The following is a 21,329-nucleotide window of genomic DNA, read 5'->3' on the forward strand; positions in this document are numbered from 1 at the left end:
ACATCTGGGGACTTGGGCTCAGTGGCCCATCTTTCTCACAATGCTCTTTGAATCATGTCTACTGCTATTGACAAGGAGGGTCACTGAAAGGCTTGAACTACGAGTTCTGGAGAGGTGGTTTGCCAAGGGAAAACTGGAGGGCTGTTTTCAAAAGCAAGAAAAAGGTATGATGAGGGGTATAAACATCTGGTATTTCCTATGTTATAGGATCTTATTGTATAAGCCTTACATACAGTAGATAAACATAAACTGAAGGGTTTTTTTTAAAAATAATATCTATGTAATTTAATTGAATACCAGGAATAAAATTCCATCTGATCACATAAATTGTTAATGTGGTTCTGAAATGAGAATATGCCTATCTTGGTTAGGATGTTTTTCATTGCAAGGTATAGAAGACTGACTAAAAGTGATTTATCTATTATGGCATATTAGTAGGTCGAGTCGTTAACGATCTTTAAATAAGGAGGACTTCAGATTCAATGCAATCACATCTTGGACTCTGTTCCTCTCAGAGGCATTTGTTTCTGCTTTTCTGTCTCTGTGTTAGCAATTTCCTCATGCTGACTCTTTTCTTGATCAAAAAATGGCTTTCAGCTATAACTTGGACTTTCTTTTTCACATTGAGACATTGAGATGGGGGTGGGGAGGGAGGGAAAGAAAGATCTTCTTATGGTTCTTTAAGATCCAAGTATTTTCTCAGAAGCTTTCAGCAACGATTTAATACTCATTGGCCAGAATTTGGGTAACACAAACATTTCCTTTTTTTTTTTTTTTAACCACATCCAGGGCACATGGAAATTCCCAGGCCAGGGATCAAATCTGAGCTGTAGCTGCAACCTATGCCACAGCTATGGCAATGCCAGATCCTTAAACCACTGTTCAGTGCCTTGGATCAAACCCTCTCCTCAGCAGCAATCTGAGCCACTACGGAGACAGCGCTATCCTTACCCCACTATGCCACAGTGGGAACCCCCAAACATTTCTTTTTCAATGGCTTTGAGTTATAACTGACATATGACAAACCACATATATATAAATTATATAATTTGATAAATTTTGACATATGTATACACTATGCAATCATCACCACAATCAAGGTAGTGACCACAGGGAGTTCCTGTCATGGCACAGTGGAAGAGAATCCGACTAGGAATCATGAGGTAACAGGTTCAATCCCTAGCCTCGATCAGTGGGTTAAGGATCTGGCGTTGCCGTGAACTGTGGTGTAGGTCGCAGACATGGCTCAGATCCTGCATTGCTGTCACTGTGGTGTAGGCTGGTAGCTGTAGCTCTGAGTCCTAGCCTGGGAACCTCCATATGCTGTGGGTGTGGCCCTAAAAAAAAGCAAAAAAAAAAAAAAAAAAAAAGATACTGACCACATACCTCACCCCAGATGTTTCTTCAATGACCTGTAATCCCTCATTCCCACTCCATCTCTGAGTAATCACTATTTTCTTCCACCATAGATTTTCTTACACTTTCTAGAGTTTTATATAAATGGGATAACTTAGTATGTACACTTAAAAATGTTTTCTTTCATTCAGCATGATTTTCTTGAGATTCAACCATGTTGTGTGTACCAAGAGCTCATTTTTTTAATAGTTGTGTAGGAATCTGCTGTGTGGATATACTACAACTTTCTTATTCACTCCTCTGTTGATGGACATTTGGGTTGTTTCCAGTTTGAGGGTTATACAAAGTTGCTAAAACATTTATGTTTAACTATGTATAGACATATATTTTCTTTTCTCATGGATAAATACCCAGGAGTGAAATGGCTCCAGCGTATGTTTGGCCTATGTATCAAGTTTTAAAAAACTGCAAAGTGTTCTCCCTAATAGGTTGTATTATTTTGTTTCCATCAGCAGCTTATGAGGATTTTAGTTCAGTCATATTCTTTCAACCCTTGGTATAAACATCTTTTCAATTTTAATCATTCTAATTAGTATGTGTAGTGGTATCTCATTATGATTTACTTTGCATTACTCTAACATCTAATGACAATGCGCATCTTATCATATGCTTATTTTTCATTTGATGTAATGTATATTCGAATATTTTGTCCATTTCCAGTATGTTGTTTTTTGTTATTGAATTTTGAATTTGTTTTATGTTCTAGATAAAAGTCTTTTATCAGATGTATAGTCTGTGAATATTTACTTCTAGTCTGTGAAGCTTATTTTTTCATTTTCTTTTGAAGAGCAGAAGTTTATAATTTTGGTGAAGTATGTATGTATGTATGTATGTATGTATGTATGTATGTATTGTGGTTTCAGTGTTGCATCCAAGAAATCTTTGCTTAATGCAGACTTACAAAGATTTTTTTCCCATGTTTGCTTCTAGAATTTTTGCAGTTTGAGACCTTACATTTAGATCTATGGTACATTTTGATTAAAATTTTGCATATACTCCTTTTAGAAAAAAAAAAAAAAGACATGGTTATTCAACTTTTCCAGGATCATTCATTGAAAAGACTACTCTCTCTACTGAACTGGCTTTACAACTTCTCCAAACTCAGTTGTTTCTATGTGTGTGGGTCTACTTCTGGACTCATTTTATTCCAACTGATCTTTTTTCTAACTCTATGATAATAGCACGCTTACTTTTTTTTTTTTTTTCCAGCTGCACCTGTAGCACATGGAAGTTTCCAGGACAGGGGTCGAATTGGAGCTGCAGCTACAACTCACACCACAGCTTGCAGCAATGCGAGATCATTAACTCACTAAGCAAGGCCAGGGATAGAACCCATATCCTCACAGAGACAACATGAGTCCTTAACTTGCTAAGCCACAATGGGAACTCTTTATTTATTTATTTATTTTTTTTGCTACACCCATGGCATGTGGAAATTCCTGGCCCAGGAATCAAGCCCAAGCCACAAAAGTGACAATGCAAAATCCTTAACCACTAGGCCATCAGGGAACTCCTAATTTTTATTATTACTATAGCTTTACAACAAATTATAAAATTAGGTAGGATTAGCCTTCTAATTTTTTTCTACTTTTTCAAAGTTGTTTTGGCTATTCTAGGTTCTTCACATTTTGATATAATTTTAAAACCAGATTGTCAATTTCTATGATCAATGCCCTAGGGTTCTGGATTACATTAAATATATAAGTCAATTCGGAGAGACATGGGATCTTAATGAGTATTTTGTCCCATAAATAAGGTATGTATCTCTTTATTTAGACAATCCTTAATTTTTCTCACTGATGTTTTATAATTTTCAGTGTTTAGGACTTTTACATTTTTGGTGAGTTATGCCTAAGTATTTATATTTTAACGGTATTTAATACATTTTAATGCTCACTTTCAAATTTTGCTAGTACATAGAAATACAACTGGGTTTTTTGGTTATTGATCTTGTATTCTGCTACTTTCATAAAGTAACTTTTTAGATATGGTAGTTTTTTTTTTTTTTTTTAAAAAAAAAACAGAGAGTCATTGGTTTTCTATATACATAGTCATGTCTTCTGTGACTTCCTTTTAAAATCTGGATGCCTTTTATTTACTTTTCTTGCCCAACTTCACTGGCTGGAACTGACTAGAGATGCTGAAAGCAGACATCATTTCCTTTTCCCAGTTGTAAGGGAAAAGCATCTGGTCTTTCACCGTTAAGTATGATGTTTGCTGTAGGTTGTAGATGTCCTCCAGTACACCTTGAGAAGTTTCCTCTATTCCAAATTTGTTGAGAATTTTTTTTATATCATGAATAAGTATTAGATTTTAGCAAATGCTTCTGCATCAATTGAAGCAGTCATATGGTTTTTCTTTTTTAATTTATTAATATTTTGAGACATACTGATTGATTTTTGGATGTTAAATGAACCTTTCATTTCTGGGATAAACTTCACTTATATATCTTTTTTTTGGTCTTTTTTGTGTGTCTTTTTTTTTTTTTTTTTTTTTTTTAGGGTTGCACACATTTTTTTTAGGGCTGCACATATGGAGGTTCCCAGCCTGGGGGTCAAATCAGAGCTGTAGCCACTGGCCTACACCACAGCCACTGGCCTACACCACAGCCACAGCAGCTCCTGATCCTTAACACACTGAGCGATGCCAGGGAGCAAACCTGCGTCCTCATGGATGCTAGTCAGATTTCATTTCTGCTCAGCCACTGGGGGAGCTCCTCATCTCTTTTTATGTATTATTGAATTCAATTTGCTGAAATTTTGTATAGAATGTTTGCATCCATGCTCATTATAGATACTGGACTGTAGTTTTCTTGCAGTGTCTTCTTGTCTGGCTTTGGCTTCAGGGTAATGATATTACTTACTTATTTTTTGCTACCCCCATGGTATACAGAAGTTCCCAGGCTAGGGATCAAATCGTAGCCAGAGCTACGACCTACATGCAATAAATTATATAAGAAGTGGTTTTCATTGATCTTAATTGACAGATAACTTATAAAAAAGCTGTTTGAGTTAGGGGCAAATGATGTCCCTACACAATCATGAGCAGGAATTCTGAGTGCACCTTGGCTGTTGGTGGCTTTTGTTTTCCCACCTGGATCCATCTCCAAGCTCACCTGCTCCCCACAGGCTATTTTACCAGGTTCTAGACAATGTGTTTTGAAAGTCATGCAAACTTGTACCTGAATCCACTGAATTTAGCCCACACTTCACTAATACTAACTATGCTTTTATTCCCAAGGTAGTTTTTGCTTGGAACACGAGAATTTGATTTTTTTTTTTTTTTGTCTTTTTTTAGGGCTGCATTCGTGGCATGTGGAGGTTCCCAGACTAGGGGTCAAATCATAGCTGTAGCCGCTGGTCTATACCAAAGCCACAGCAACATGGGATCCATGCAGAGCTCTATCAGTGACATACACCACAGTTCAAGTTAATGCCGATCCTTAACCCCCTGAGTGTGGCCAGGGATCAAACCTGTGTTCTCATGGGTATTAGTCAGATTCATTTTGGCTGAGCCACAATGGGAACTCCCTAAACATTTTTTTTATTTTAAAATTTTTAATTTTTTAATTGAAGTATAGTTGATTTACCACATTGTGTTAGTTTCAGTGTACAGCACAGATATATATTATATATGTGTGTTGTGTATATATACTTTTTCAGATTCTTTTCCTTTACAGGTTATTAAAAAACATTGAGCATAGTTCTCTGTGCAATACAGCAGGTCCTTGTATGTTATCTATTTTACATATAGTTGTGTGTATACATTGACCCAAACCTAATTTATCCCACTAAACTCATTTATTAGTGCTAGAAGTTCTTTATAGATCAATTTGATATCTCTATGTATACAATCCTGTCACCTGAAATAGGGACAGTTTTTTCTTCCCCTTTGCCCTGTGTGCCTTTTGTTTTTTAACTTCACTGCACCAGGTAGAATATGTAGCACTATTCTGAATAAAAGTGCTGACAGTGGGATCTTGGCCTTGCCCCTAGTCTTAAGCGGAAAGCACTCAATCTTCTATCAACTGTAATGATAGCTATAGGTTTTCTATTTCTTGCTTTTTATCAAGTTGAGGGAGTTCTCTATTTTTCTGAGAGTTTTAAAAAATCATTAATGGGTGTTGAATTTTGCCAAATATTGTTGCTCTATCAATTGATATACATGTGATTTTTCTTTTTTAGTCTTTTACATGGTGGATTACACTGATTTTTAAATATTGAAGCAGACCTGAATCCCAGGAATAAACTCCACTTGGTGATGGTATGTAACTCTTCTTAGATATTGCTGAGTCTTTTGGGTAAATTTTTCATGTCTATATTCATGAAAAATATTCACCTATGTAGTTTTCCCTTTTTGTACTGTGTTTTGGTATCAGGTTAATACTAAGCTTCATAAAATAGATTATCCAACATGCTTCCTCTTCTATTTTCTGAAAAAAAAAAAAAGGTCTGTAGAATTGATGTTAATTCTTTCAGTTTTTGGTAGAATTCTCCAGAGAAATTCTCTGGGCTTGGAGATTTTGGGCAGGGGGGAGTTTTAAAATTATGAATTCAATTTCATTCATAATGATATGGCTATTTAAACTTTTTCATGGTAGGTGAGTTGTGGTAATTTGCATTTTTCAGGGAGTTGACCTATGTCATCTAAGTTGTCACATTTCTGTGTGTAGAGCTGTTCCCTTATTACCTTTTGCTGTCTTCAGGGTCTGTAATGATTTCCCTCTATTATTTCTGATATTCCTATTTGACTCCTTTGGAATACAGTTTTGCCATGAGTCAAATGAGAGGCTTTGACCAGTCAAGACACCTTTATCTCTCAAGACTTACCACACTGTAAGCAACTGTATTTCAGAACAACATATGCTTGGACTCATTTTAAGTGGGATATTTATTTCTAGCCTCCCTCTTGTCAAGCACTAATGACATATTTGAAGTTGGAAATCCAAGTTTTTCAACACTATTTTGAAGGTTCTTTAGAGTTTAGATTTTCAAAAACTAATAACAAGGAAGCAGTAAAGAGTTAAAAAGTTGCTTTCAAACATCAGTTATTTTCCAGAATAATCTATTTTATAGTTTTATTGAGATGACTCCATAATTCATTCCCATAACTCAAATCTGGGCTTTAATTGACAGGATGCAAATAGTAAGCTGTACTTCTTCAAATAGTTAGCATCTTTTTATCAACAAGCTTAAATCCTGCTGAAGGAAGGAAGTTGAATACAGGAAATAACTCATTTAATGACGCGATACCTTGAAAAAATACTATCTCTACCATCAGAACCGGCATCATTGACTTCGATCAAGTCTTTCTCCATGCAGCCATTAATGCCAGCTTAAAAATTTTGTCTTGATTTACCTGAACTGGTCATACTAGCAATTGCTTTTTCATTTTTCTCCCGTACACATTACTAGTGATATTTGTTGGCAGTTTGTGTGAGCATGCTGCAAAAATGCTTGTTATCCTAAAATTTACATGTAGGAAAAGTCCAGCTGTCATGGTGGTGGTTGTGTTCATATAAGCATAGGATCCTTTGCTAGACAAGGCATCATGAGAAAGGAAAGGGCATGTAGCTTGGAGTCAAAGTCATCTGATTATGAACCTTTGTGCTACAACTTGTTAACACTGTGATTTGGGCAAGTAAGTTAAATTCATTGAACTCCAATTTCTTTATGAAAGTGAGATTAGGAGTAATGATTTTATGGTGTCATGGGAATTAGAGACAGCTTATAAAAAGTGCCCACTACAGTGCCTGCTTGATAAAAAACATTCAATGAGGGGTAGCTATTATTATTGCTCCTCAACAACAATGCTAATGATGAGAAGATGAAAAAGAAATAAATTAATTTTCAACACACTGCATAAAATATTAAGAGTTTTAAATCCAAATGATATCTGGCTAACAGGTACTGTTTCAGTAATTCTCTCAATTCCTCACCAAAAACATTTCAAGAAGACACGGAAAAAAGGATGAAAACTCCTCACAATGAAAACTAAATCCGACAGATTTTTTTAGGTTATTCAAAGCACAAACACAACTTAGTCATGCTCACAATTCATGGCCAGGTGGACGATTTTGTCTTCTGTTTGTGTTGTTGTTGTTGTTCTTTTTCTTCTTGAAATGGAATAAATCTACTATCTTTAATTAAAGTAGTTAGAGAAACCCACCATCCGCTCCCCTACCACCCCCCAAAATTAGATTCAAAGTCAACATATAAAAGGTAGGGAGGATTGTCCCTCTGTAACCCAGGAATTATTTTTGAGGCACTACGAGCATCGTTCTGACCCTGATCCTAACCTCCTTCCTGTCCCATCGGTACCCGTCTTTTACATCCGATTTGAAGCTGCGACCTTTATATACCCATTTAGAAACAACAAGACAGGATATATGGAGTTCTGGTGATTGTTTTAGGCATAGGAGTAGTGAGAACAATAGGCTCATTGTATAGAGAAACGTAATCCTGAAAGAAAATGAATGTAGTTAGGGTAGATATCGGGAGGGCACTAGGCTGTGGATTTTGTACATTCTGTGGGGTTAGAGGGTCAATGGAATTGGTAGTCTGTGTCTGAAGGACCCTACTCAAGCCTATAAAATAAGAAAATTAAAACAGTGATTTGCATACCAAGTTGCTTCCCAGAAACAGCACAAGAAGGGGATTCCATTAACCCCAAAGAAGAGACTGAGGTAGGGTTATGAGTGAATAGGATTAGGAACGAGTCATTTATAATGACTGGGGAAAAATTTTCCATGACCAATGGAATTAGACAGGGAAAAGAAAAAGAATGAATGTGTGCTTTTAAGAGGAAAACGAAGACAAGAAAAAGAATTGTTTTTTCCCCTGGAGATTCAGAATGCTCACGTATTTTTAAAATGATTTACTACTAGAACCAGAAGAATGTTTCAGAAAATTTTTTGATAACATCATTAAAATACCAGGAAAGATAGTCTTTATGAAATAGAAACATAAAGCTGAAGAAGAGAATGTAAATTTGCCTAAAGAGATAGCAGCATGAAATGTGCTAGAGAAACATGCTGGAGATAAAATCAGCTGCCTTTGACAGAAAATTGTCAAGAAAATAAAAAAATCCAATAGAATTAAAAGCAACAACATGGTTAGTAAAGGAAGACTTGATTTAATATTAAATTTAATCAGTGATGTGGCAGAATTGCTTGAAAAAGTTTTTCCAGAATGTAAGGTGAGAATAAAAAATATGGAAGAGAAGATGGTAGGTATAAAGGATAAAAAACAATGATCCACACTTAAAATTTTAGGTTTTTATACTAAGACATCAGAAACAAAAAAATACAAATTGGAAAACAAACAAACAAAAAAAACCCAAAACCAACCAATCCTTTTCTGAACAGAAAAAAAGAGACCCTAACACTATGCTATGTTGGTTTACAACACTTACCATGTTGCAAGGAAAATTAGCAGACAGAGAAGCATCATAAAAAATTTAATTTTAAGGATAAAGCAAAATAATGAAAAATCTTTTTTATGATCATTTTGAAACAAAATGTCACTTATAAAATAAAAGTTGGCAGACCCAAGAATTTTTTTTCATGGTAGTAACTATCAGCAAACAATGGAATCCCTTCTACAGACATTTAAAGGGATAAAACTATGCCCCAAGAATTCTGTATCTACTCAAGTGTTTATCTGCAAAGGCAGCATGAGTACTCTTAAAATATATAATGGTTAAGAAAACACACCATTCACATGCTTTTTGTTAAAAAAAAAAAAAAGACCTATTTTAGATGACTATGAATTTAATCAAAGGTTTAAAAAGTGTTATTCTAACAAAGACTTACAGTATGGATTGAAGTAATTCAAACATAAAACTAGGTGTATTAGGATTCTCCAGAGAAGGGAAAAAGCCAATAGAAATATATATTCGATTCATGAGATTAGGAAGGCTGAGATGTCCCAGGACCTGCAGTCAGACAGAGCTGGAGACCCAGGAAAGCAATGGTGTAGTTCCAGCCTGGGTCTGAAGGCCTGAGGAACCGGAGGGCTGATGGTATAAGACACGGTCCAGCTCAGAGCCCTAAAGCAGGAGAAGACTGATGTTCCAGTTTGAAGCCAGACAGGCAGAGAGAGTGCATTTTCCCTTATTCAAACTTTTCCCTCCATTACAGGCTGTCAGTGGATTGGATGAGGTTTATTTGCCTTGGTGAGGACACCCTGGTCTACTCAATCTACCGATTCAAATGCTAATTTTATACAGAAACACCCTTACAGACCCACCCAGAATAAGAGTTAACCAAATATATGGACACCCTGGGGTCCAGTCAAGTTAACACAAAATTAACCATCATATTAAGTTTAAATAATTATTGTATGCTTGATCATTAAATAAACGAATGCAAATGTCAGAAACTGTTCTTAGAATGTTGTAAAAATTATATCTAAAAATAAATCACAATAACGTGAGTCTAAATGTCCAGATAATATGAATAAAAACTATGAGTCAATTGGAGAATATGAACTCAGAGGAAGTAAAAAGAATAGCTAAATTTTAAAAATCTTTTGTGAAATTGAGTAAAGAATGGAAAAGAAGGGCTTTGAGAGAATGGGTATCAACAGAACTTAAACAGGATTGAATTCTTCCAAATCTGTAGATGATAAAATCAACCTAAGCAGCAAATGACAGAAAACAGAGGAAGTGGCATAAAAGGCTTAAAAAAAAAAAAAAAGCACAACTCAAGATGGCATGAAATGATATATGAAATGCATCAGTTCTGATAATAAACTTACATGAGTTATGCTCCCAATTAAAATAAATTTTTACCAAATAAGGAGGTTAAAAACACTATCTCTATGCCGCTCAAAAGGTATTTCTAAAACAAAAACAAAAACTGCAATAAGAAGATGGACAAAGATTTATAAAGCTAGTTTAAAAAAGGGATGGATTTAATAATTTCAGACAATGTAGCTATCAAGGGTCAAAATATTAAGATTAAAAGATCAGTTTCATCATGCACACTACACGGCACAACCAAGTTACAGCAATCAAAACCATGTATGCACTGACTAAAAGAGCATCAACATATATAGTCAAAAGTCATTAGGAGAAAAGAAACATGTGGAAATACTATAGTTGTAGGGAGACAACATTATCTCAGGCTTTGTAAGATAGAGGGGTCACTTATTTTGTCGGTCCCATGTCATTTCCTTTGGGAACCCCCCTCCCTGACACTGGTCAGACAGTTTGGGGGTGTGGGTCAAGAGGCCGCATGTTGACTAACACAAGCCTGGGCACAGGGAGCGGATGTTTGTTGCCTCACTCAGATTCCTTTGGATCCTTCTGTAGCAGTTCTGTGAGCCCTTCCCCAGCTTTTGCGTGCTTAGTCACCAAGGCTTTGCACTCTGCCTTTCAAAGAAAGGCCTGTGGGCCCTGGGTCTGCCTTGTCCATACAGAGACAGTTTATAGCCTCCCGTCTCTCCACAGCCTGACTCCTTTACTGGAGGAGGACAAACTTGGAGGTGTAACTCATCTCCAGAGCTCCCTTATTAGGCTTTGGGAATTGTAGGCTTCTTCCCCTTCCCATATGCCTTTCCCCACCCTCTTACTGTTTTTTTTTTTTTTTTTTTTCCTGAAATTTTGTCCTTAATAAATCACTTTCAAACCAATTCTTGATTCAGATCTGCCTTTGTGAGATTCCACCTGAGAGGGCATGTGACCCATACTGACCTATCAGGGGCTCATCTGTGTGACCCAAGGCTTGGGCCTGGGCAGGCAAGTTACCTAAACTGGATCAGAGCCCTTTATCTTGTCTTGATATGGTGTGGGAAGAAAGAGAATCCATTCTTGTGATTACAATGTGCAAGGAGCAGTAAGCCTGGTTCCCAGGTTTTTCTTTTTTCTTTTGTCTTTTTTTAGGGCTGCATCTGCGGCATATGGAAGTTCCCAGTCTAGGGGTTGGTACAATCAGAGCTGTAGCCAGCAGCCTACCCACAGCCACAGCAACGTGGGATCTGAGCCATGTCTGTGACCTATACCATGGCTCACCACAATGCCGGATCCTTAACCCACTGAGCAAGGCCAGGGATTGAACTTACACCCTCATGGGTACCAGTCAGGTTAGTTACCACTGCACCACCATGGGAACTTCTACCATTATTTTTTTTCCCCAGGCTATTTTGTTGCCACATAGGTAGAGGCTGCTTGAAAACTGAAAACAGGCAAGCAAAGCTAAGGGATGAAGAAACACAGTACCAATTCCATCACTGTAACCCCTAGAGCCAGCCAGCTGAAGAAGTTTATGTTTTAGAAATCACTGTTATATTAACTTACTAGTTCTTTAAGTGAATAATGCTAGTTTGAATTGGGTTTCTGTTATTTGCAATGAAAAGATTCCTAATAACAGCAATTTAAGCAGGAAAAGAATCATAAGGCTTCAGAGAATTTGAATAATGGCGTTAGTAAGTAATGTACAACATGACAAATATAATTAACACTGCTGTATGCTATATGTGAAAGCTGTTAAAAGAGAGTGAATCCTGAGTTCTCATCGGGAGGAAAAAGAACTTTAATTTGATATCTAAATGAAAGGATGGATGTTCCCTAAACCTACTGTGGACATCATTTCATGATGTATGTAAGTCAAATCATCATGCTACATACACCTTACACAGTGCCGGATGTCAACTATTTATCTTATAACTTTTGCCTGACTTCATCCCGTTCTCCCTCCCCCGACTCCCTTTCTACTAACCATACATCTGATCTCTTTTTCTATGAGTTTGTTTGTTGGTTTGTTTTTTGATGTATAATTGACCTACTGCACTATGTTCCAGGTACACAACGGAGCGATTTGCTATTTCGAACATCATAAAATGATCTAGTTATCATCTGGAACCATACAAAGACATTACAATATTACGGACCACATTCTCCGCATTGTACATTTTATACCCGTGGTTCATTTATTTTGTAACTGGAAGTTTGTACCTCTTCATCTCCCTCACTTATATCACTCATCCCCCTACGTTCCTCCCCTCTAGCAACCACATGATTGGGGGTTTTTTGTGTTTATTCATTTGTTTTGATTCTTAGATTCCACATGTAATTGAAATAATATAGTATTTTTTTTTCAGTCTGACTTATTTCACTCTACATGATAACCTTGGGTGCATACTATTGTAAATAACGCTGCACTGAACATAAGGGTGTGTATATTTTTTTCTGATTAAGGTTTTTGTTTTCTTTGGAGTGTAATTGCTGGATCATATGGTAGTTCTTTTTTTAATTTTTTTGAGGAACCTCCATACTGTCCTCTCTAGTGGCTGCACATTCCCATCAACACTGCAAAAGGGCTCCTTTTTTCCCTCATCCTTGCCAACATTTGCTGTTTCTTGTCGTTTGATATTAACCATCCTAACAGGTGTGAGGTGATTTATCATTGTAGTTTTGATTTTCATTTCTCTGACTAGTGATTTTGAGCACCTTTTCATGTGTCTGTTGGCCATCTTCTTTGGAAAAATCTGTTTACGTCCTCTGCCCATTTTTTTTTAATCAGACTGGGTTTTTTTGATGTTGAGCTATGTGAATTCTTTGTATATTTTGGATATTAACTCCTTATCAGATATATTGTTTACAAGCATCTTCTCCCATTCAGCAGGCTGCCTTTACATTTTGTTGATAGATGTAGTCTCATTTGTTTATTTTTGTTTTTGTTTCTATTGCCTGAGGATACATATACCCCAAAATACTGCTAAAACTGATGTCAAAGAGCATAGTGCTTATGCTTTCTTTTAGGAATGTTATGGTTTCAAGTCTTATATTTAAGTCTTCAATCCATTTTAGTTCATTTTTGTACATGGTGTAAGAAGACGTCCAGTTTAATTATCTTGTGTGTAGCTGTCCAGTTTTCCTAATACAATTTATTGAGAGGCTGTCTTTCCCCCACTGTATATTCTTAGCTCATTTGTTACAGATTAATTGTCCATATGTAAGTATGGGTTCATTTCTGGGCTCTCTATTCTGTTCCATTGATCTACATGTCTGGGTTTGTACCAGTATGATACAGTTTTGATGACTGTAGCTTTGTAGTATAGGCTGAAGGAAGGAGCATGATGCCTTCAGCTCTGTTCTTCTTTTTTTAGATTGTCTTGGCTTTTGGGGGTCTTTTGGTTTCCATACAAATTTTTAGATTTGTTCTAGTTCTATGAAGAAAATGCCATTGGTATTTCTAATATTGAATATTCTAATATCTAGAATTGATCTTCTAAACCCCCCCCCCTTTTTAGGGTCTCACTTGCGGCACATGCAATTTCCCAGGCTAGGGGTTGAATCAGAGCTGCAGCTTCCGGACTATGCCACAGCCATAGCAACACAAGATTCAAGCCATATCTGCAACCTACACCACAGCTCGCAGCAATGCCGGATTCCCAACCCAGTGAGCAAGGTCAGGGAACTAATCTGCATCCCCATGGATATTTGTTGGGTTTGTCACCACTGAGCCACAACAGGAACTCCTGGTATTCTAATTTCTAATAAGTGACATAGGAGACTTCTGCTTGTACTGCATGTTGCCACAAAAATGTATTCCTTTATTTTCAACTTGCTTTTCCAAATACTTGTGCCACTCTGAGCATTTTAGCCTGTTTTCAAATCACACAGGTACATAGATGTTGATATTATCTCTTTTCAGGCTTGCTATTTTTAAGTGATGCCAGACTGGGACATATACAATGTGATGAAACAGCCATTTCAAGTAATGAAACATGCCTGCATGTAATTCAGTTTAATGATCAGCAATAAAACCCTTTTTTTCCAAAAGATGGAAGGCTTCAAAACAAATACTTTAAATTTCATATATATATAGTTATTTCAAAATAACATTATTAAAATTAAAAACTATAAATATTCTTGATCAAATTTTTAAAAATGTCTCATCTGTCATGTAAAAACGTTGCATTACATTATCTCTATGTAACCCCTCTAGCTTTAAAGTGTTCCCTTTTGAACCTTAGTGTAAGTTGAATTTGGTGGATTTTTAAAATGCAGTTTGGGTCACAAACTTGCACATTTTTTTTTCTTGGAAATAACGTGTAAGAATTAACCCCATCTATTCTCTAGAATTTTGAGTCATTCCAAACCATGCATGATTCACTTGTTTGTTATTTATTAGTTCATTCTAGATGAAGAATTCACAAGTTGCAAAAGAAAAAGAAAAAAATGGGAGAACTTATCTAAGGATAAATTTTAGTCTTTAAAGTGGTTGGTGTTTTTTGTTTGTTTTTTTTTCCCCCCACACCTGCAGCATATGGAGGTTCCCTGGGCCAGGGATCAAATCTTAGCCACCTACACCACAGCTGTGGCAACGCCAGATCCTTAACCTTCTGCACCACAGCAGGAACTCCTAGTCTTTTAAGTTCTGATGTCTGTTTCTAATAATAAGAATATTACACATTGATGATAAAATTTTTTTGGAAAAGAAACAGTAATGTCCTTAATCCACATATTCTCAAGTCTTAAAAGTGTATCTCAAGAGGATAAAAACAGGTCACTTTTTTGTCTTTTTAGGGCAGCACCTGAGGCATATGGAGGTTCCTAGGCTAAAGGTTGAACTGGAGCTGTAGCTGCCAGCCTACACCACAGTCACAGCAACGCAGGATCTGAGCTGTGTCTGTGACCTACACCACAGCTCACAGTAACACCGGATCCTTAACCCACTGAGTGAGGACAGGGATTGAACCCGCGTCCTCATGGATGCTAGTCAGATTCATTTCCGCTGAGCCACTACAGGAACTCCCAGGTTACTTTTTAAGTTAAGAAAGAATTTCTTTTTTCTAGGTTACTCTATTCATAAACTAAATTGAAGCAGTGACATATATGGTGAATACCTTTCTGTATAGAAGCATAGATTAAGAGGCCAATTAATAGCAAGGGAAGCCTTTAAAACTGAGTGTTGATCTGAAGCTGTGGCAACTAGAATAATCACATTTATGATTATGATAAATGATTATTCTAATCACATTTATGATTATGACAAATGTGATTATTCTATAGATTTATTGTTGGCCTAAATTTTTGCTCAGAATAAACAGCTCATTTCTGCCAGGTTTGTCTGCTACTATTTCTCAGACATTTGTGGCTATTACGCTTGTATTGATTTTCCTATGGGAAAAGTATGAGAATCAAAAATAGAACCCCTATGGGTTGGTGAAGGAACAATAGGCCTGGGGCAAGTCTCCAGCAGTCATTAACAATGGATTAAAGAGAGGAAAATAGTATTTACTGAGTTTTTTGCTGTGTATTTGGCACCCTGCCAAATCCTCCACAAATATAATGTATGAAGCAACTTGTGCATGGAGACAGTTTCAGAACTACACTTTAGTCATATGGCTTTCAATTAAAATGTATACTCTCCTTGGGGTCTCTCTTCCTGTCCTCTGAAAATTGCAATAACTTCTGTTTATTCCTACCAGCCAAGATTTTTGCCAAAAGAATACTCATGAAAGACAAACATCATAGGCTATCACTTATATGTGGAATCTAAAAAGATAATACAAATGAGCTTATTTACAAAACAGAAATAGACTCATAGACATAGAAAACTAACTTATGGTTACCAAAGGGAAAAGGGGGAGGGAGGGATAAATTAGTTTGATATTAACAGATATACACTGCTATATATAAAACAGATAGACAACAAGGGCTGTACAGCACAGGAAACTATATTCAATATCTTGTAATAACTTATAATGGGAAAGAATATGAAAAAGTACATATATATGTGTGTGTGTGTGTACATATGTATAACTGAATCACTTGCTGTACACCTGAAACACTGTAAATCAACTATACTTCAGTTAAAAAAAAGAACACCCCCCAACACTTTTATCCAACACAGTTTTGCAGATGAGATGATTCTATAATAGAAAACACTAAAGATGCTACCAGAAAATTACTAGAGCTCATCAATGAATTGGGTAAAGTTGCAGGATACAAAATTAATGTATAGAAATCCATTGCATTCCTATACACTAACAACAAAAGATCAGAAAGAGTTAAATAAACAATCCCATTTACCATCACATCAAAGAGAATAAAATACCTAGGAATAAACCTAAAGAGGCAAAAGACCTGTACTCTGAAAACTGTAAGACACTGATGAAGGAAATTGAAGATGATAAAAGCAAATGGAAAGCTATACCATGTTCTTGGATTGGAAGAATCAACATCATCATACTACCCAAGGCAATCTACAGCTTCAGAGCAATGCCTATTAAATTACCAATGACATTTTTCATAGAACTCGAACAAAATATTTTAAAGTTTGTTTGGAAGCACAAAAGACCCTGAATAGCCAAAGCAATTCTGAGAAAGAAAAATGGAGCTGGAGGAATCAGGCTCCCTGACTTCAGATTACATTACAAAGCTACAGTCATCAAAACAGTATGGTACTGGGGGAAAAAAAACCCTAGAAATACAGATCAATGGAATAATATAGAAAGCCCAGAGATAAATCCACATACATATGGTCAATTAATTTATGATGAAGGAGGCAAGACTACACGATGGAGAAAAGACAGTCTCTTCAATAAGTGGTGCTGGGAAAACTGGACAGCTACATGCAAAAGAATGAAATTGGAACACTCTCTGGAATTCCCATTGTGGCTCAGTGGGTTAAGAACCCAATATAGTGTCCATGCAGATGCAGCTTCTATCCCTGGCCTTTCTCAGTGGGTTAAGGATCCAGCATTGCCACAAGCTGTGGTGTAGGTCACAGATGTGGCTTGGATTCCATGTTGCTGTGGCTTAGGCTGGCAGCTGCAGCTCCTTTTGACTCTAGCCTGGAAACTTCCATATGTTGCAGGTGCAGCCATGAAAAGAGAGAAAGAAAAAAAGAACACTCTCTATACCATACACAAAAATAAACTCAAATGGATTGAAGACCTAAACATAAGATCGGATACTATAAAACCCTTGGAGGAAAACGTAGGCAGAACACACTTGGACATAAACTGCAGCAATATCTTTATGGATCCCCCTCCTAGAGTACTGAAAACAAAAACAAAAATAAACAAATGGGATGTAATTAAACTTAAAAGCTTTTCACAGCAAAGGAAACCATCAACAACGTGAAAGGACAACCCAACAAATGGAGGAAAATCTTTGCAAACGAAGCAACCAACAAGAAATTAATCTCCAAAATATATAAACATCTCATACAGCTTTATATAAAAAATAACCCAATTAAAAATGGTCAGAAGATTTAAGCAGACATTTCAAAGCAGACAGACAGATGGCCAAAAAGCACATGAAATGATGCTCAGTATCACTAAAGAAATGCAAATCAGAACTACAAATGAGTATCACCTCATACCAATCAGAATGGCCATCACCAAAAAGTCTACAAACAATAGAGAGGGTGGAGAGTAAAGGGAACCCACCTACACTGTTGGTGGGAATCTAAGCTGATGCAACCACTATGGAGAACAGTATGTAGGTTCCTTTAAAAACTAAATACAGAAATACCATATGATCCAGCAATCCCACTCCTGGGCATATATCCAGAGAAAACTGTAACTTAGAAAGATACATGCACCTCAGAGTTCATTGAAGCACTATTTACAACAGCCAACACATGGAAGCAACCTAAATGCCCATCAACAGAGGACCAGATAAAGAAGATGCAGCCATAAAAAGAATGAAATAAGGCCATTTGCATTACTAGAAATGATACTAAGTGAAGTCAGAGAAAGACAAATATCACATGAGGTCACTACTATGTGCAACCTAATAAAAGTCATACAAATAACTTATAAAACAGAAACCAAACTTATGGTTACCAAAGAGGAAATGTTGGTTGGGGGGCAGGTTGGGACTGACATATACACACACTGCTATGTATAAAAATATAGGTAACAAGGACCTACAGTGTAGCACAGGGAAAGCTACTCAATCCTGTATAATAACCTATACTGGAAAAGAACCTGAAAAGTGTATAACTGATACCTGAAACAAACACAACTTTGTAAATCAACTGTACTCTAATTTTTTTCAAAAAAGAACACTCCATGACACCAGGCTTGTTTCACTTTCAAGTACAAAAATCACATTATCATATTGTCCCAATGCCTTTTCAATCTAAACAGACTGCTGCCTAATCCTCTTCACCCTTCATCCTCTTCTACCCCCTTCAAATCTATTGCAAGAGACCCTTCCCTTAGAGAACCTATGCTTTAATTGGTAATCACACCAGCTGTGACAAATGCTGCCACCTCCTGGCAGCTTTTGAAGTGGCGACACCTGCTAAGAAAAGACTTGCCCTTGGTTCTCAGGCTATCTGCCCCTACACTCAAGACACTGGCCCCTCACACATTCCATCTCTTGCTTGAAGTCGTTTAGCTTTGGCTGCTGTGAGAGAACAGAAAGCACTTGGGTAGGTCATCTGTTCTCCTACTAACGTCCAACCTGATGGAATTTGAAAACCGACTTGGTTATTCTCTTTTGCCATTTAATATGCAGCAGGGACAGTACTTGATGCTCATAGGAAAAAAGGTGAAATCTTTGATGCCTACAAGCCTTCCTGCTGTTTATACTACACGTGGAAGTTGAGGCAAAGCCAGGACTTTTTTCTTTTTTTCTTTTTTTTTTTAAAGGGCCGCCCTGGAGGCACCAGCCAGGGTTTGAATTCAAGCCACAGCTGTGCCCTGTGCTGCACGTGGGGCAACCTCCAGATCCTATAATCCACTGTACCTGGCGGGGATGGAACTCGCACCTCTGTGGGTGACCTGAGCTGCTGCTGTCGGATTCTTAACCCATTGCGCCACAGGGGGTTGGAAGGCTCCAGACGCCACGACTTTAATGTACAATACTTTGGAATACGTTAAATTCACCAAAATTAGGTGAAAACCTTCCTGCCATATTGCGCTATATATTTATTTTAATGGTTTGCCGACACTCGAATAATGTAGTTGCCCGTAAAGCATGTCGTGTATACAAAAACCTTGACATTTTATTTCTAGTTCATACAAAATAGAGCCATACTAGTTGAGGGGGATCCCCTGCTTCCGGGACCAGCCTCACAGCACACTTTGTGGAGAAGCCCTCCTTCCTCACTGCCCACTAACCGTGAGCACCCAGATGCCGCAGAAATCTTATCCCGAGGTGGAGGCTGCCGTCAGCCGCCTGATCAACCTGCACCTGCGGGCCTCGTCCACCTACCTCTCTCGGAGCTCCTGCTTCGAAGGCGATGAGGTGGCTCTGGAAGCCGTGGGCCGCTTGGCAGAGGAGCCCATGAGGGCGCCGAGCTTCTCTTGAAGATGTGGAGGCCGTGGGGCTGCCGCGCCCTGATCGAGGACAGGCAGAAGCTGTCTCCGGACGAGTGATGCACCAGCGCGGAGGACATGGAGGCGGCCGAGCCCCTGGAGAAGAGCCCGAGGTCGGCCCTCGTGGGTGTGCCTGCCGGGCGTTCTGCGAACGCCACACTGTGAGTTCTGGGAGAGCCGCTTCCGGGGGCAGGAGGTGAAGCTTATCAAGAAGATGGGCGACCACCTGGCCAACCTGCGCAGGCCCGCGGGGCTCTAGGCTGGGCTGCGCGAGCATCTCTGGAAAGGCTCTCTTGCAAGCCTGGCTCGGGGCCCTGAGGCTTCGGAGGGACCCTCTTGCCTTTCCACATGGAGATCTCTGCCCGAGCCAGCCTCATCCTCCAGCTAGGAGGCACCTTTTTGTTTTTGTTTGTGTCTTTTTGCTATTTCTTGGGCTGCTCCCGCGGCATATGGAGGTTCCCAGGCTAGGGGTCGAATCGGAGCTGTAGCCACCGGCCTACGCCAGAGCCATAGCAACGCGGGATCCGAGCCGCGTCTGCAACCTACACCACAGCTCACGGCAACGCCGGATCCTTAACCCACTGAGCAAGGCCAGGGATCGAACCCTCAACCTCATGGTTCCTAGTCGGATTCCTTAACCACTGTGCCACACCGGGAACTCCTGGAGGCATATTTTTAACTACCCTGAAACCTTCTCTCAATCTGACACCACATGGAAACAAGAAAAGTTCTTTTTTGCAGAGGGAAGGTTAGGCGATGAGGAAAAAAAAAAAATCTGAGTAGCATAAATGATTTGTAGTCTGTTTAATTCTCTAGATTTCTAAAGAAATGGCCCCTAACTTTTGGGTTATCACCTGGGTCTGTTGAGTATCTGATAATCTATGTTTTCTCTGTTAAGAATTATAAACACAGCTATTCAGAAAATGCTACATACAATTATAGGGGTTTCTTGACTTCTCTGAAGTTATTTCTGGTAGTGGATTCAACCTGATTGTTCTAAAATGTATCTTTGGTTTTGTGGAGCAGAGGAGAGGGCTGAGGACTTTGTATCATATTACGTGTCCCTCTCAACCCCCAAACTCAAGATTTTCAAGTTGGTGTGATGCCATCTGCCTGTATGGAAGAGCCCTGTGAATTTCGTCTTTGTGTCTCCCATTAGGTTGCCACTGAGAACACGGAGTAATTAGATGATACACTGACCTCTTTATGAAGCCTCTCAAGAAATAATTTTTTCTGGTCTTAATATTAGGAATAACAGTGCTTTGCTTGTGTAGTTGCTTCATTTTTGGTTTATGAACACTTAAATGATGTAATTAAGTAAGTTTCCTTTTCTGACTGCCTGCTAAAAAGCTTACAGAAATTTATGGTTCACTCACAGTAAATGAGTAGAATTGTTATAAACATTTTGTATTTGTTTCATTCTTGGTGAATAAACAAATAAACTTTAGAAACGCGGAAAAAAAAGTTAGTTCATGGGATTAAATTGTCAATTATTTTCAACATTTGACATCTAAACAAACTGACTGGCAGGATTCCTAAAAATATGTCAAGAAAAAGTTAACACAAGAACCATGACTTCATTTTGATTTGTGATTTATGAACATTTATTTGGCCATTTATTGATTG

The 21,329-nt window shown here is 37.9% G+C and overlaps 1 protein-coding gene across 4 annotated transcripts in view; it reads right to left on the bottom strand.

Annotated features, from left to right (window-relative positions):
* Window positions 1-19,882, bottom strand: part of NFKB1 (nuclear factor kappa B subunit 1) — a 147,209-nt gene extending 127,327 nt beyond the window's left edge. For 3 of the 4 annotated variants that reach the window (XM_084971097.1, XM_084971095.1, XM_084971096.1), the window contains exon 1: window positions 19,600-19,882. In XM_084971097.1, coding sequence (XP_084827223.1) covers window positions 19,600-19,673 — 74 coding nt within the window. In that variant the 5' untranslated portion in view covers window positions 19,674-19,882. The remainder of the gene's footprint in view (window positions 1-19,599) is intronic. The other variant, XM_084971103.1, reaches the window with a different exon arrangement.
* Window positions 19,883-21,329: the final 1,447 nt, after the last annotated feature.

This window comes from Sus scrofa, chromosome 8 (genome assembly GCF_054392235.1).
Source record: "Sus scrofa isolate SSC_HxYL_T2T_F1_AM1 chromosome 8, Sscrofa_HxYL_maternal_Yorkshire_Landrace_v2.0, whole genome shotgun sequence".
Taxonomy (NCBI): Eukaryota; Metazoa; Chordata; class Mammalia; order Artiodactyla; family Suidae; genus Sus; species Sus scrofa.